The sequence below is a fragment of the Suncus etruscus genome, chromosome 6 (genome assembly GCF_024139225.1).
Source record: "Suncus etruscus isolate mSunEtr1 chromosome 6, mSunEtr1.pri.cur, whole genome shotgun sequence".
Classification (NCBI taxonomy): Eukaryota; Metazoa; Chordata; class Mammalia; order Eulipotyphla; family Soricidae; genus Suncus; species Suncus etruscus.
This window is the reverse complement of record NC_064853.1, coordinates 48,054,768-48,068,650: the sequence shown is the minus strand read 5'-3', so window position 1 is coordinate 48,068,650 and position 13,883 is coordinate 48,054,768. Positions and strand designations below refer to the sequence as shown.

Below are 13,883 nucleotides of genomic sequence, written 5' to 3'. Positions count from 1 at the left end.
GTTCTTTGTGTGTCCTCTGGTTCTGTGACCATTTCATGTTAGCATATGCTGCGCTGTGGACATTTCATTAAAGTACCTTTTTTTTGTTTGCCAAATTGCCGTTTTTTTCCCCCCTGCAAGAACAACTTTTTAATTTTTTATGCTTTTCTGTTTTCCCCTCTTTGATTTTCACAGAAAAAGAGAGAGAGACTAGATGGTGAAAACATTTATATCAGACATAGCAATTTAATGTTGGAGGTTTGTATGAACTTGAAGCTTATTTCAGTTGGTTACTTGTAACCTACACTCTTTGCTGACTCCTCTTTCTTCTTACTATGCTACATTTGATTTTGCATGCCATTGCATGGATGTATTTTAGGTTTAAAATGCTTTTGCATGTTGGTGAGCATGAAAATATGCAACCATCTCTCTTTTCTGACTCTTTAGTTTCCATCTCTTTTACTAAGAAAATATATGATTGGAACTACTCCTGCCTCTCATGATGCCATTATTGTACCCTCTTATAGAAAGTTCTACCTCGTTCTTAAAATTTTCTTGAATCTCCCAAGAGTATAAATTCCTGGGTCCTAAGCATCAAATGTGTAGTGTTTTTCATCTTCTGAAATGCAATAGTGTGCAAAAAATAGGAGAAATGATCACAATTCAAAAGTTAACTCAAAATATTGAGGATCCCAGGACCCAGAATGTAACTCAGTGGTAAAGCACATGTCTCCTGTGAAAGAGACCCTAAGCTTTATTACCAACACCACACACATACAAAATAATATAGTCAATGTTTGGAGATCCCCGAAAATCAGTCTGGGTACAGGAGGGTAGTGTAGGGGAAGTAAGGTATAAAAAGGTAAAAATTAGTAATTAGTGTGAAGTAGGGTGTGCTAAAAATAGACCTGTGCCGCCTGTGGCTGATTTTAGCAGGTGGAGGCTGGTGCATATCACTTGTGGCTCACACTTGAAGGTAGTTAAATGAGTACAAATGGCAGCACCAGAATCAATGTGTTAACGATGAGCAAATGCATCTTAGAAACATGAAGTAAGTTTCTTATGAGCACAAAGCTGGCAAAATGGTAAAGCTGGAATATGAAGGGCCAGGAATGTAGCTTGAAGGAAGAGACATGCACATATGTGACCCCGGATTTGATCCCCATCTCCCTGTCCTCTCTCTGTCTCTCTTTCTCTCATGATCATGCACGTATGTGACCCTGAATTTGATCCCCATCTCCCTCTCTCTCTTTCTCTCTCTTTCTCTCTCTCTTTCTATCTATCTATCTATCTATCTATCTATCTATCTATCTATCTATCTATCTATCTCATTCTCTCTCACACACACAGGCTAGAATTCAAATTGGGATAGGGTAGATAATTAAGCTATCCACCCTTTCCCAATTAAAAAATAGCAATAGACTACCTGCTATAAGAATTATATGGTCTTTTCCTTATTATATCCAGCTTTGGTCAGATTTTTATCAGACATATATTAATATACTTTATATAATTTGGGGCTTCACCTTGGATAGCAAATATAAAACTGGAGGTTCTAAGGATGACTCAGTGGTAGAGTATCTGCCTTGCACTGTCCCACATGCCAAGTAAGAGAGGCTCTGACAACTCCTCCACAAAGTGTGCCTCTCTGGAGCACCTACAAGTATGTGCCAGCACCCAGCTAAGGAGGGCAACATTCAGCACACACCAGAGGCTGTATCCCTCTAGTCTTCACAACTACAAAGGAAGAGGAAACAGAGAATTAGAGAGAAGAGGAATTCTGTGAGGAAAAAAATTAAGGAAACTGGAATTAGCCTGTGTGGAAAAACTGAGGCCCTGTTATTTTACACACGAGAAACACCCACATAGAAAGAGATGTGATAGTATAGTGTGGGTAAGGTGTTTGCCTTGCACGTGCCTGACCTGTGTTTGACCCCCAACATCCCATATGGTCCTCTCAGTATGTCAGCAGTAATTCTAGAGTGCAGAGCCATGTGTAACACATGAGCATTGCCAGGTGTGGCTCACCACCCCCCCAAAAAAAAAGCCAAAAGAAATAAGAATATCATGAATTTACCTTAAGTCTATAGGAATTATAAATATATAGGAAGATGATCAACAGAGTACTTGCCTCAGACAGGAAACTTAGAATGTAAAGAAGTACGGAGAAAAAATAGCGATAAATAACAATAAAATGATTGCAGATTTTAACAGTTATGGAAATTGCACATTATATTGTGCTAGTGTAAAGGATTGTCACTAAAATGATGGATCTGAAGTAAGCTCTGAAGAGACCATCTTAGCTGAGTCCTAAAAGATGAAGATATGTGAAATGTATGGCTATTCAGATTAGAAATCTGAAGGAAAAAATTGGTGGAGAGGGGCTAAACCCACCAATGCTCAAGATTTACTCCTGGCTTTGCATCAGGGATTATTCCTGACAAGGGTCACGGAACCATATGGGACCCTGGGAATTGAACCCCGGTCAGCTCCATACAAGATAAACTTCCTACCTGCTGTTCTATCGCTCTGGCCCCATGAAAAATATTGATATATCTCTGGTTTAATACAGTGGCCTCTAATAACTACTTAACCTCTATTCTTTGTCAGTATACACACATACACACATTTTTGAGTGCCTGCTTCATAGAAGGTACTCTAATAAAAGTAATGAAAATGAATGTTAGCCTTTATTAATTCATAGCTCTATGTGGGATGAGATTTTCTAAGACTGAACCATAGGATCTTTTAAGGTTGGCATCTAGCTTTCTTTACTTTAGATGATCACTGAAATTTGAAGTGAACTGTTCCACTTCTGAGATTCAGAAGAATAGCAGATGTCCACGGATCTCTGTACTACAGTATAACGCCCCCAACTCCCAACGAGCTCATCATTCTTGCTTCCTCTTGACTGGAACATGTAGTACCAATCATATATTTCTCCTCTATTCCATGAAGTGTGTTATGGCTTCTGAGACTCACCAAGTCCCTGTGTGTGGTGTGACTTTCTCCAGCATTTCATTAACAACCATAACAGGAGATTTCTAAATAAGCATGTGTGTGTTTGAAAATTAAAACTACTAACACCTTTTGAAGACATTTCATATTTAATGAAGTGTTTGATTTTATTGATAAAACTATCAGATATTAGGTTATGAAAAGTGTCTGACCAGAACAGCCAAAGCAGTTTGCCTAAACAGTTTGCAGTTTCCCTTCTCCCTAAGGAAGTTCTGTAAAATTACCTGTCACTCTAGCAGGGTTTGGTTTTTTCCTTCTTATTTTTTTTAAAACATCCCTCCTCCCCTGCTCCTACCCCACCCTCACTAATGCTTTGTTCTGATATAAATAAGGTCGAGTTCATTTTTAGATCTACCTCCTCCTTCGCTATCTCCCAGAGAGAACCTGTAGCAAATGTCTATGACAAATTCTATTTGGAACAGGTCCCTTTGAGACTTAATTTTTCTCTGTGCCCCCACAGGTTTCTAACAGAGCCAGCTAGAAGGATGGAGAAAATTCCTTCAGAAGCTACTGATTTTATTGAAACATTTGTTTTTTCAGGTTCTAAGTAATTTAAAAACAGGCCAGAAGAGTAACAACAAATCACCATTCTTTCATATTAAAAGGGTACCCCAAAAGTTTTGGGGTCTTGCTCCTTTTTTGTGTCATTCTAGTTATACTTTTAAATTTTCCCAATGAGTTAAGTTGACCTTGGCCCTAGTAAATTTCATTTATAGTCCGAAGCTGGGTCATAGGGTCTAGGTCGGTCTCAGTTGCTCAGTCTGTATAGAGTCTTTGCCTGAGCTTATTCATGCTTTCCTTTTGCAGTAAATATACTTTTCCTGCTTTCAACCAGAACAAAGTGCAAACTGTTGTTTCCCCATAATGAAACTCATGTTTATAAGTTATACTTGTATTTCATTCCAACAAACAAGAAGTGTTCTTATGGGGAACTACAGGATTGCCCTTAATGGGCTTAGTTTTCTCTTTCACTGATCTCAAAGCAAATCTACATTGTTTAGTCTTGCAAAAGTAAAAAAGAATAAATAGTGAATTTGATTTTCTGAGTGACTATCTCCAGAATAAAAATTGTATCTTATATTTCTTTATTTTTTAATTTATTTAAAGGAAATATATCACATAGTTGACATGATTGATCATAATACATTTGTTTTAGGAAGAACAAAGGCAAAGTTATTATTTTTTCAATGTTATCTACCCTTTGATATTATTTTAGAAAGAAACAAAATTTGGTGGTGGTTATTTTATTCCTTCCCCTACCCAAAAGAAAACTTTTTTTTGGAACCAAAGAAATTAAGACTAATCCAAATATTAACATAGCATATTAGGAAATATACTTAAATTACACTTTTCTTGGATATAGGGCTGCCCTGATATAGGAGTAATCAGGTAATGGGCTTCCTCATATTTTGTGGGGTTTTTTGTTTTTGTTTTTGGGCCACTCCTGACTATGTCGGTTACTCCTGACTATGCACTCAGAATCACCCCTAGCTTGGGGGACCATATGGAATGCCAGGGGATCGAACCGCGGTTCGTCTTTGGTTAGCACATGCAAGGCAGACGCCTTACTGCTTGTGCCACTGCTCCGGCCCTATTCCTCATATTTTGATCTCAAGCATAAATCTTTTTTTTTCCCCCAGAGAGGTATGTTAGATAAGGGCCTAAGCAATAGTGCAGCAGTTAGGGCACTTACATTGTAGTAGGCTAGCCCAGGTTCAATACCTGAGATCCCACCAGGAGTAATTCCCGAGTGTGGAACCAGAAGTATCCCTTAGGCATAGCTGGGTATATCCCCCCACCCACCTCCAAAAAAAAAAAAAAAAGAGAACAAGGGGCCAAAGTGATAGCACAGCAGTAGGGCTTTGCATATGGCCAGCCCAGGACAGACTTCGGTTCGATTCTCAGCATTCTGTATTGTCCCCAAGCCTGTCAGGAGTGATTTCTGAGCTCAGAGCCAGAAGTAACCCCTGAGTACTGCTGAGTGTGACACAAAAACAAAACAGAAGGGCCCGGAGAGATAGCACAGCGGCGTTTGCCTCGCAAGCAGCCAATCCAGGACCAAAGGTGGTTGGTTCGAATCCCGGTGTCCCATATGGTCCCCCGTGCCTGCCAGGACCTACTTCTGAGCAGACAGCCAGGAGTAACCCCTGAGCACCGCCGGGTGTGGCCCAAAAACCAAAAAAAAAAAAAAAAAAAAAAACAGAAATAAGTATATTAGACAGAGTTATTAGTATCTTATAATATATATTATAAAAAGACATCTGAGTTTTGTCTTCAAGTAGTAGTTCCCAAATGATTGTTGGTCAAGTCCTCTTTTTGAAAGTCATTATTTGCCTCTGTGAATATTATTTGCTCCACATGAATATTATTTCCAGCTTTATTGATGTTATATTTTATCATTTCTAATTGAAACTTCTTATCCAGTATTCAACTTTATTAGAACCTGTCGATTTATTTAAATTATTGTGTGGATATATAAGGTATTTGATATACTCTTGTGAAATCACTCCCAAACCAGTGAAAGTTACTAACTTAAAGGTTTCTGTTTTGAATTGTATTTAGGACTGAAATGAAACTGTCAGGGCCCGGAGAGATAGCACAGTGGCATTTGCCTTGCAAGCAGCCGATCCAGGACCAAAGGTGGTTGGTTCGAATCCCGGTGCCCCATATGGTCCCCCGTGCCTGCCAGGAGCTATTTCTGAGCAGACAGCCAGGAGTAACCCCTGAGCGCCGCTGGGTGTGGCCCAAAAACCAAAAAAAAAAAAAAAAAAGGAAAAAGAAATGAAACTGTCAGAGCTGACAACCATAACACTTTTAGTTTATATTAATATTATAGTAAAGGGAGAAAAGCCATTATAAAACCTTAAGTGATTCCCCCTACTACTCCACCCCAAAGATAGTAACAGATTATAGACTAGCTCTAGAACTGGCTTGTTCCAGAGGCTTGAGACAGAAATTTTATTAAAAATGTCACACAGGGGATGGAGCTATAGTATAGCGAGTAAGGCATTTAACCTGCATGCAGCAGCTGAACTGGGCTTTATGCCCCAGCATACCTTATGGTTCTCCAAACCTGCCAGGTCTAATTCTTCAGTATAGATCCAGGAGTAACCCCTGAGCACCTGCCGGGTTTTCCCAAAAGCCGAAAAAATAAAATAAAATAAAATTTTATATAAAAGTCAAGTTAATTTCTATTTATAAAAATCTGTAGGGCCAAAGTGATAGTACAGAAGGTAGGACACTTGCCTTGCATGCTGTCAGCCTGGATTCTATCCCTGGTATCCTATATGGTTCCAGAGCTCTGCTAGGAGCTAAATATTGAATGCAGAGCCAGGAGTAAGTACTGAACACCAAATAGGTGTGACCACCCCCACCCCTTCAAAAAAAAAAATACAACCCGTAACTTAGCCAGAGGTAAATCAATAAACTGGAGCACATACTTTGCGTGCAAGAACCCTGGGTTAGGTCTCTACCAATCTATGATCTTTCTAGCTCTCTGAGAATGACCCTTGAGCACTGAATCCAGAGTAGTCCCTGAGTAGCATAGGATGTAGCCCAATCCCTTCCCCAACTAAAAACATCAATCACAACAGATTTCTTGCAGTAGATTGCAAAACTATATCAAGGTATAAATAAAGGCATACTAATGGCTCTCATTTCTAGTTGAATTTTCTACTGTGTCCTTGACAGTTTTTCCTTTATCTGGTGCAATCTCCATCTTGCTGAGCTGAGCCTATATCTATTCATATCAAGCAGGGCCTAATGGAGTTGTAAGATTATCATCTTGAGATAAGAATTTAGAGATCTTGAGTTTGGAGAGATAGGAGAGATAGCACAGCAGTAGGGCAGTTGCCTTGCAAGAGGCCAATCCAGGACCAATGGTGGTTCGAATCCTGGCATCCCATATGGTCCCCTGAGTGTTGCCAGGTGTGACCCAAAAACAAAACAATAGAGGTCTAGCACTATGTGATAGTGGAAAGAAAAATTTCACAAAATAATAGAGATCTAGCACTATGTGATAGTGGAAAGAAAAATTTCAAAATTCAGAAATGAGCTTTTTATGGGTTGCACAGTTGCTAAGAGTTGGGAGATTATGATGCTTCACTGCTTCCAAGAATTGCATCTTGTATTTTAAAAAAGAAGAAAAAGGAAAAAAGCAAGCAAACATACTATGTTGTTTATTTCTAATTAGAATGCAATTTATAGATTATACTGGCCATTCCTGAGGTGGTTTGTTTTCTGCCAGTACCCACACTCTGTGATGGGCTGCCCTTGTTACTTTAGTATATGTGCTGCTGAAGCGAGCACAGGGCTGCCCTTGTTATATTGTTTTCTCTGAATATTTATTCCTTTATACCTTTATTCTTTCAACTATAGGATTTAGACAAAAGTCAAGATGAAATCAAGAAACATCATGCCAGCATCAGTGAGCTGAAAAAGAACTTCATGGAATCTGTACCAGAACCAAGGCCTAGTGAATGGGACAAACGCTTGTCCACTCACTCCCCCTTCCGAACCCTTAACATCAACGGGCAAATTCCCACAGGAGAAGGCGTGAGTACTTTGTCAGTATGAAATTAGGAGAATGAATGGAAATGAAAGTTTTTGCTTATTAATATTTTGTGACTAAAAGTAAGTTTAAAGATTAAACTTTAGCTTTGGTTCCTTATTCATTCATTGCAGCTTTAAGGCATTCATAGTCAAACTCTTCTTTTGTATGTTTTATGGGTGCTTCGTCATTTAGAGCAACCATTAATGATTAGACTGAGAAGCATCCCTGCTACTGTATGTTTCTGGCTAGCTTTTGTTTACAAACTGACTAAAAGCCGGTGGAACTTTGTGTTCGAACTATGCCTTCAAGAATTTGAGAGTTTACTAAATTTAGTAAGATCAAAATTGGAAAGGATAAACATTACTTTTAACTTTATTTGAACATTAGTACAACTTAGAAATGTCTGGAATGGTTGCCCACAATTACATAATAAGGCAAAAAGGCCCCTAAATTAGGAAATACAGGGACAGCAATTAATGACTTTCCATTTTAGAAAAACTATATATAACTTAAAAAATCTTTTCTTTGATTGTATTTACTTCTTTATTTAAGTCTTTGAGCCATATTCGGTGATGCTCAGGGGTTACTTTGGGCTCTGTTCAGAACTCACTTCTGGAAAGCTTAGTGGACCCTATGTAAATGCCAGGGATTGAACCCAGTTCGGTCACGTGCCAGGCAAACACTCTGGCCCCTGATTTTAAAAATCATCAAACTTGTACTCTACTGTTTTACAAAATAGTTTCAGTTGGAGTACAAGAGAAATTTCTTCCAGAAGCTGTTTTTGTGTTATTGTTGTCACTACCTATTTCAGAAATATCACACCTGAATAAATAAATAAATCTGTAATGATGCCATCTTGATTAAAAACTGTTCACTGATTTCTTAGCCCATAAAGATTAAGTACTTATATAGTTAGAGTAACTCAGTGAGTGATCATAATTATTTTTGAATAATATTTGTTCCCCTTACCCCTAAAGTCATAGCAGTTATAATGAAGAAAATTAAGGTCATAACAATAATTTTTTAAAAACACACTTCTTTTTATATTCAAACTTAATTAGTGGTGGTAAACCATCTAACTTCCTTAATTTCTGGAAATGGAGAAGTTCATAAAAGTTGGTTAACAAAGGATACATTTTATTGATTCATTTTTAATGTGATTGGAATTGGCGAACAGGTCTCCCAACTGAGCTGAACCAGTTTTACCAAGTAAGACTGGAGAAATCGTAAATGACTAGCAGCTAAATTGAGTTACTGGGGAGGTGCAGTTGTGCTGTTTTTCCATTCCTGGCCTCTTGGCTTCTGTTCCCTTATGTAAATGGCCATTTGTTCTATATTCTAAATTTAAAGGAAGAGCCCTGAGACAGTGACTTTGCTTTCTATATAAATCTGTATCTCTGAGAAAATCCATATTGCTGTCCCTCCAGGTTAATCCTACCTGCAAACCAGATGGCATATTTTCTAGAAGTTTTTTTTTTAATGTGCAAATAATAAAAGATGCTTAACTTTAAAAAATGAAATGAATGGCTTTCTGCAGCTATAAAGCCAGGGAGCTCCCAGCCAGCCAAGAATGTTGGCTTTTGATCCTCCCCTGAAGACTCTCAATAAAACTCATTGATTTCTCTGCTGCAAAATAAAATGAATAGTAATGTATCTCTTTTGGATGATCTGTGAGTTTGAATTAGTCTCCACTTCCAGAAAATAGTCTCTATTTTAATAGAGACCCTTTAGAAATAAATCACCCCAAGGGCTGATTTGGGGGGTGATTATGCTGTTCTGTGGGACTTTAAAGAAATTAACCTTTTTTGTTTGTGGGCCACACCTGGTGGAGTTTGAGGGCTGCTCCTGTTGGTGCTAGGGGTTAGGGTCGGGGAACCATCAGTACCAGGGGTTGGACCTGGGACTCCTGCATGCAAAGCATATGCTCCAGCTATTTTTCTTCCCAGCCATAGAAATGACTTTTTACAAATTAAATTAGATCAGTGGAGGGTAATCGAGCCACTTTGCAAATGTATGTTATGCCTTTAAGTGAATAATGTAATTATAAACTATTTTGATATCAAACATTTTTATATAGGATAATTCCACTTTATGGGAAATCTTTTTCTTTAATGATTAGCACAAGTATTTCTGTTCTCTGGGGATTACTCTTCCACCTTTTAACAGCATTATTGCTGCACTGCAAGGCAACTGAATTTTATGTAATTTGTGTATGACCAGGTGAAGAAAACCTCTGTCCTCCCTTCGGAAAGAAAGGTTGGTGGGCCAGAGGTAAAGCTGCTGTTATGACTTGTGCTTCTCAATCAGAATTTGCTCTTGTCATGGCACTAAACAGATACCCCTAGAACTGAACAGCAGCTGCTCAGACTATTTTTTTTCCTTTGGCTATACTAGTAAATTCACACCCACAGCATTTTGGCCTAACACATAACATTTCCACTGCTGCAAGCTTTTGCAGCTTTCGATTTGCTTATTTCGGCGCATGGCTAGTTGAAAAGCTGCATGAAGATGTAAATATGTATTCAGAGAGAAAATGAATTTAATTATACCCTATTCTTTTTATGTTGTCTTTCTTCTCCTTTGTTTTCTTTTAAAAAATCATTATAATTTTGCATCCTCTTTTTCCCTTTTTTCTTTCTTTGCTGACCAGTCCCCCAGCTACTTTCTCCCTGATACATATCACTTTGGGGTGTGCAAAGAACCAGTCTCTAAGTTCCACACTGATCAGAGAAGGCTGGCTCAACTGAGAGAACTTAGAGCCAAGTTTTTTCTTTCATAAATGACATATCTCCACTGGATGGCAGAGTAAAATTGTAGGGGGAAAAAAACCTTATTTGTACAATTGGAAAAAATTAACATTCCTTGAAAGTATCAAAAGTATCTGCCTAATGTGATATATAAACTTTTATGATGGTCGCTATTCTTAGTTTAAGGAACAATTTGGAGAGAAGGAAAGGGAATTTGCGATTGAGATTTGTGGGCTTGGGTGTGTTTTTTAGGAGGGGGTAGACCTTAGAGGTACAGTTAAGATTTTGTACCATTTTATTTTCCTTTTGCAAACTTTAGGATATATAGAATTAAGGTTTTTATTCCCTTGCGCTAAATCTAATTGCCATAATGAATGAACAGTTGTAGTTTTATAAGTCTATACAAAGAAAAATGAGGATAACTTTTTATATTCTGCCATTCTATTTGTAAAAAAAAAAAAAGTAACTTTTCTGATGGCAAGAATGCTTTATTATTGGCATTTCCCAATTAATCTAAGAAAAAACAATGGCATAAGCAATGAACAGTGACCCAAAATTTTATATGTGAATATTCCTTAAAGGAGTAATAAATACTAAAAGAAGTCCAGTAATTCCATGAACTTTCAGGACTTCTGATGCTTATTCATGCAAAAAAAAAAATAGTACTGCATGTTCTACTGTTATAGAAACTTTGCCAGGATAATTGCCAAAGTAAGAGTAAAACAACAACGAATGTCAAAAAAGCACTTCCCAATTCCTTTGCACACTCCCAAGTATCACTTTTGAGCATTTTCCATCTGTCATTTTGTTCATCTTTCTCTGTCTTTCTTAATCTTCTACCGTGAAAGCAGACACAAGAACGTGCTCTGTTAGTGCAGGATGAAGAGAAAATTAAAAGGCAAGAGAGATCTCCTGAAAGAGCCTTGCCCCGGCAAGAAAATGAAGAAATTCTTCCCAAGGTTTCTATTCCAATCCCTGAGGATCGGAAGTCTCTCAAAAAATGTCACCTCTACTCTAGTACTTTTCCATCTCCTCGTGTTCCTTTCATGATGTCTTTTCTCCTGGTTCTTGCCTTGGCTGTTTGGTGGTTAGTCTTTCTGTGATCGGCAAACAGGGTGCTCTTCCGAAATGTCAAGACTAAAACCATTGAACTTCTGTTGTTGGCTTCTGCTGTATTATTTCCTGTATGATGCCGCCAGCCTTGATAGTTCACTGTCCCAGAGAAGCCCTTGTCATCATTTTTCTGTCAAAAAATTGTTACTCTTTGTAGAATATGTATCACGGGGTATAAATGAGTAGCAGTAGATTGCAAAGTCAGCTTTCCTCACTGAAGTTGATGGAGGTTAGATAATAAACCAGCTTTAGGTATATGGCAGGCTGGTATGATCCCCCAAAGCTTTAATTCTAACCTGCATGTTCTTATTGTTACCTGTTGCTATGTCCTCATTGATGTTTTGTGCATAGCAGGATACTCTAGAAATAGTTGATGGAATATTTTCCTGATCTTCTTATAGTCATTTGTGTGGCATGAACTCAATAGTTTTAAGAAAAAGAAAAAAAAGTCAACTTGCTAACCTTTCAAAAGCCTTAAAATAATACATTTTAATCTAAGAATCCATGATCACTTTTTTCCTTGAGATATCAAACCAGTATATACAAAGGCCTTTTTTTAGAAAAGGGCTTTTGACTTCTGTGGCCTTCATATGTGTATTTAAGAGATGTACAGGGACAAACATCTTTATCCTGCCTGGAGTATTGCAGAGATCTATTCGCAGAGGTTAAATGCTATCTTTGCACAATTGAACAGTGATGGTTTAAGGAAAACGGTGCTGGTGCCTCTTGCCTCCAGCCAGGGCTGAATTTCCTAGACTACTACATCTTTAAAAGTCCTGGAATACAGATTCATTCAAGATCTGTACATAAGCATATCCTTCCCTGAATACTGTGTTACTTCTTTATGACTTAACGTGATTTTATTGCTAAAAGCAATATTTAGCCACTATGAAAAGCTTAAAATATATTGATACATTTTGTTTTCTTGATAGACTTCAACCTGTCCATTCTTACATATGTGTTGAATCACTTGTTTTTAACTGATGGCCTTGCGAGCTAAAGTTCTATTGTGGCAAGTATGTGTCCTCTGCTTGCATGTCTTATTCTCTGAAGTAAATGTTAGTGTGCTCTCTCTTTACAACACAACTGGGATGCCTAACCTATTTGTTTTTACCTTATATTAATGAAGTCTTGCATGTAGATTGCTTTTAATAGTACATGAATGTACCATATAGATGATTTGATTAATGTTGTCTCAAATGTTTGTTTTGAAATTGAATTTATAGGATTAATCAAACTGAGATTATTGCACTTTGTTTTACTTCTCAAATGATTTTCAGTTGGTGAAACTTGTGAACAAAGACTTTTTTGTTTTTAAGAAGATGTCTTCTTAGAGCAAAGAGAGAGAGAACAGGAAAGCCAAGAATATTTTTGTCCTTCAATACTCACCTCCATTGTCTTATTGTTTCTGTAGAAATAATCCTCTGGTATTTTCTGTACTATTTTGTAATTATAAGCTTCTTCAAAAACTGGAAAAGCAAGGAAAGTGTTAAATTTAAATATAATATGAGTGTTTCTCTTCCACATCACCAACTATGTCTGTTCATAAATATTTTATAATTAAACATATTCATTGATTCATTATAATAGAGACCTCAAATTGACCTGAATATTGTAAAGCTATTCTCTAATATAGAAAGTAATTTATTATAAGTACTCCTGGGTAAATAGAAATATAAGACTTTTCCTTATGAAATAATAAAATCATAGTAATGGTTAGATTATTTCAAATCTTTTTTCTAAGGAACTAAAAAGGAAATAATCTTAGAATTTTATTGATACTTTTATAACTATTTCCAGTTTTAATTCTTGTACATGACTTTTTATTATTGTAAATTTCACCTTGAATTTTGTTTTTCTTTGTATTAAAGTTATTTCAAGCTCATTAAATATCTAGTGTAAGTTTTCTGAAGAGGGCAAGAGAGCCTTAGAGAGCATCTCCTCACTGTAGTCAAGCGAGGCCTTTTTTTTTTATTATTATTATTAGGGTAAAAATGATCAGGAAAGAAGGGTCAAGCCTTTGTATTGAACAAGCCAAAGGTGCAGGCTGAAAAGATATATCCATCTCTATTCAGAGAAAGAATATTGGGCATTACAGCTTTGAATTACCTAATGTTAATGCTGCCAATATTTGTAGCTAAGAGCTTTAAATACAGTCTTGGTTTCATTCTCAGATCTCTTTTCATTCTCAACACCAGAGACAAATTCACTATGTATTGGATTTACCCTGGTTCTGCTTCTTAATGGCAATTGATAAGTAAAAAACAGTTCAGACTAAAAGTGTCAATATAGACCAATAAAAAGTTTTGGGGTTATTTTTGTATTGGTTTTTTTGCCAATAACCCATTGTAGAGTGACTCTGAGAAGAAGTTCACTTAATCTCACTCTTAGAGCTAGATTTCTACTTCATAATGTAGAGACAAAACTATCTCGTAAGAATGAATCTGCAGCTTGTTCCAGGAATAAGAATCTAA

General features: G+C 37.1%; 1 protein-coding gene across 1 annotated transcript in view; it reads left to right on the top strand.

The window, feature by feature from the left end:
• The window catches only part of EPB41 (erythrocyte membrane protein band 4.1), a 170,953-nt gene that overhangs the window by 124,363 nt on the left and 32,707 nt on the right, over positions 1–13,883 (top strand). Inside the window, exons 15-16 of the mRNA XM_049774683.1 lie at positions 175–237; positions 7,375–7,551. Of these exons, the coding sequence (XP_049630640.1) occupies positions 175–237; positions 7,375–7,551 (240 nt within the window). The remainder of the gene's footprint in view (positions 1–174; positions 238–7,374; positions 7,552–13,883) is intronic.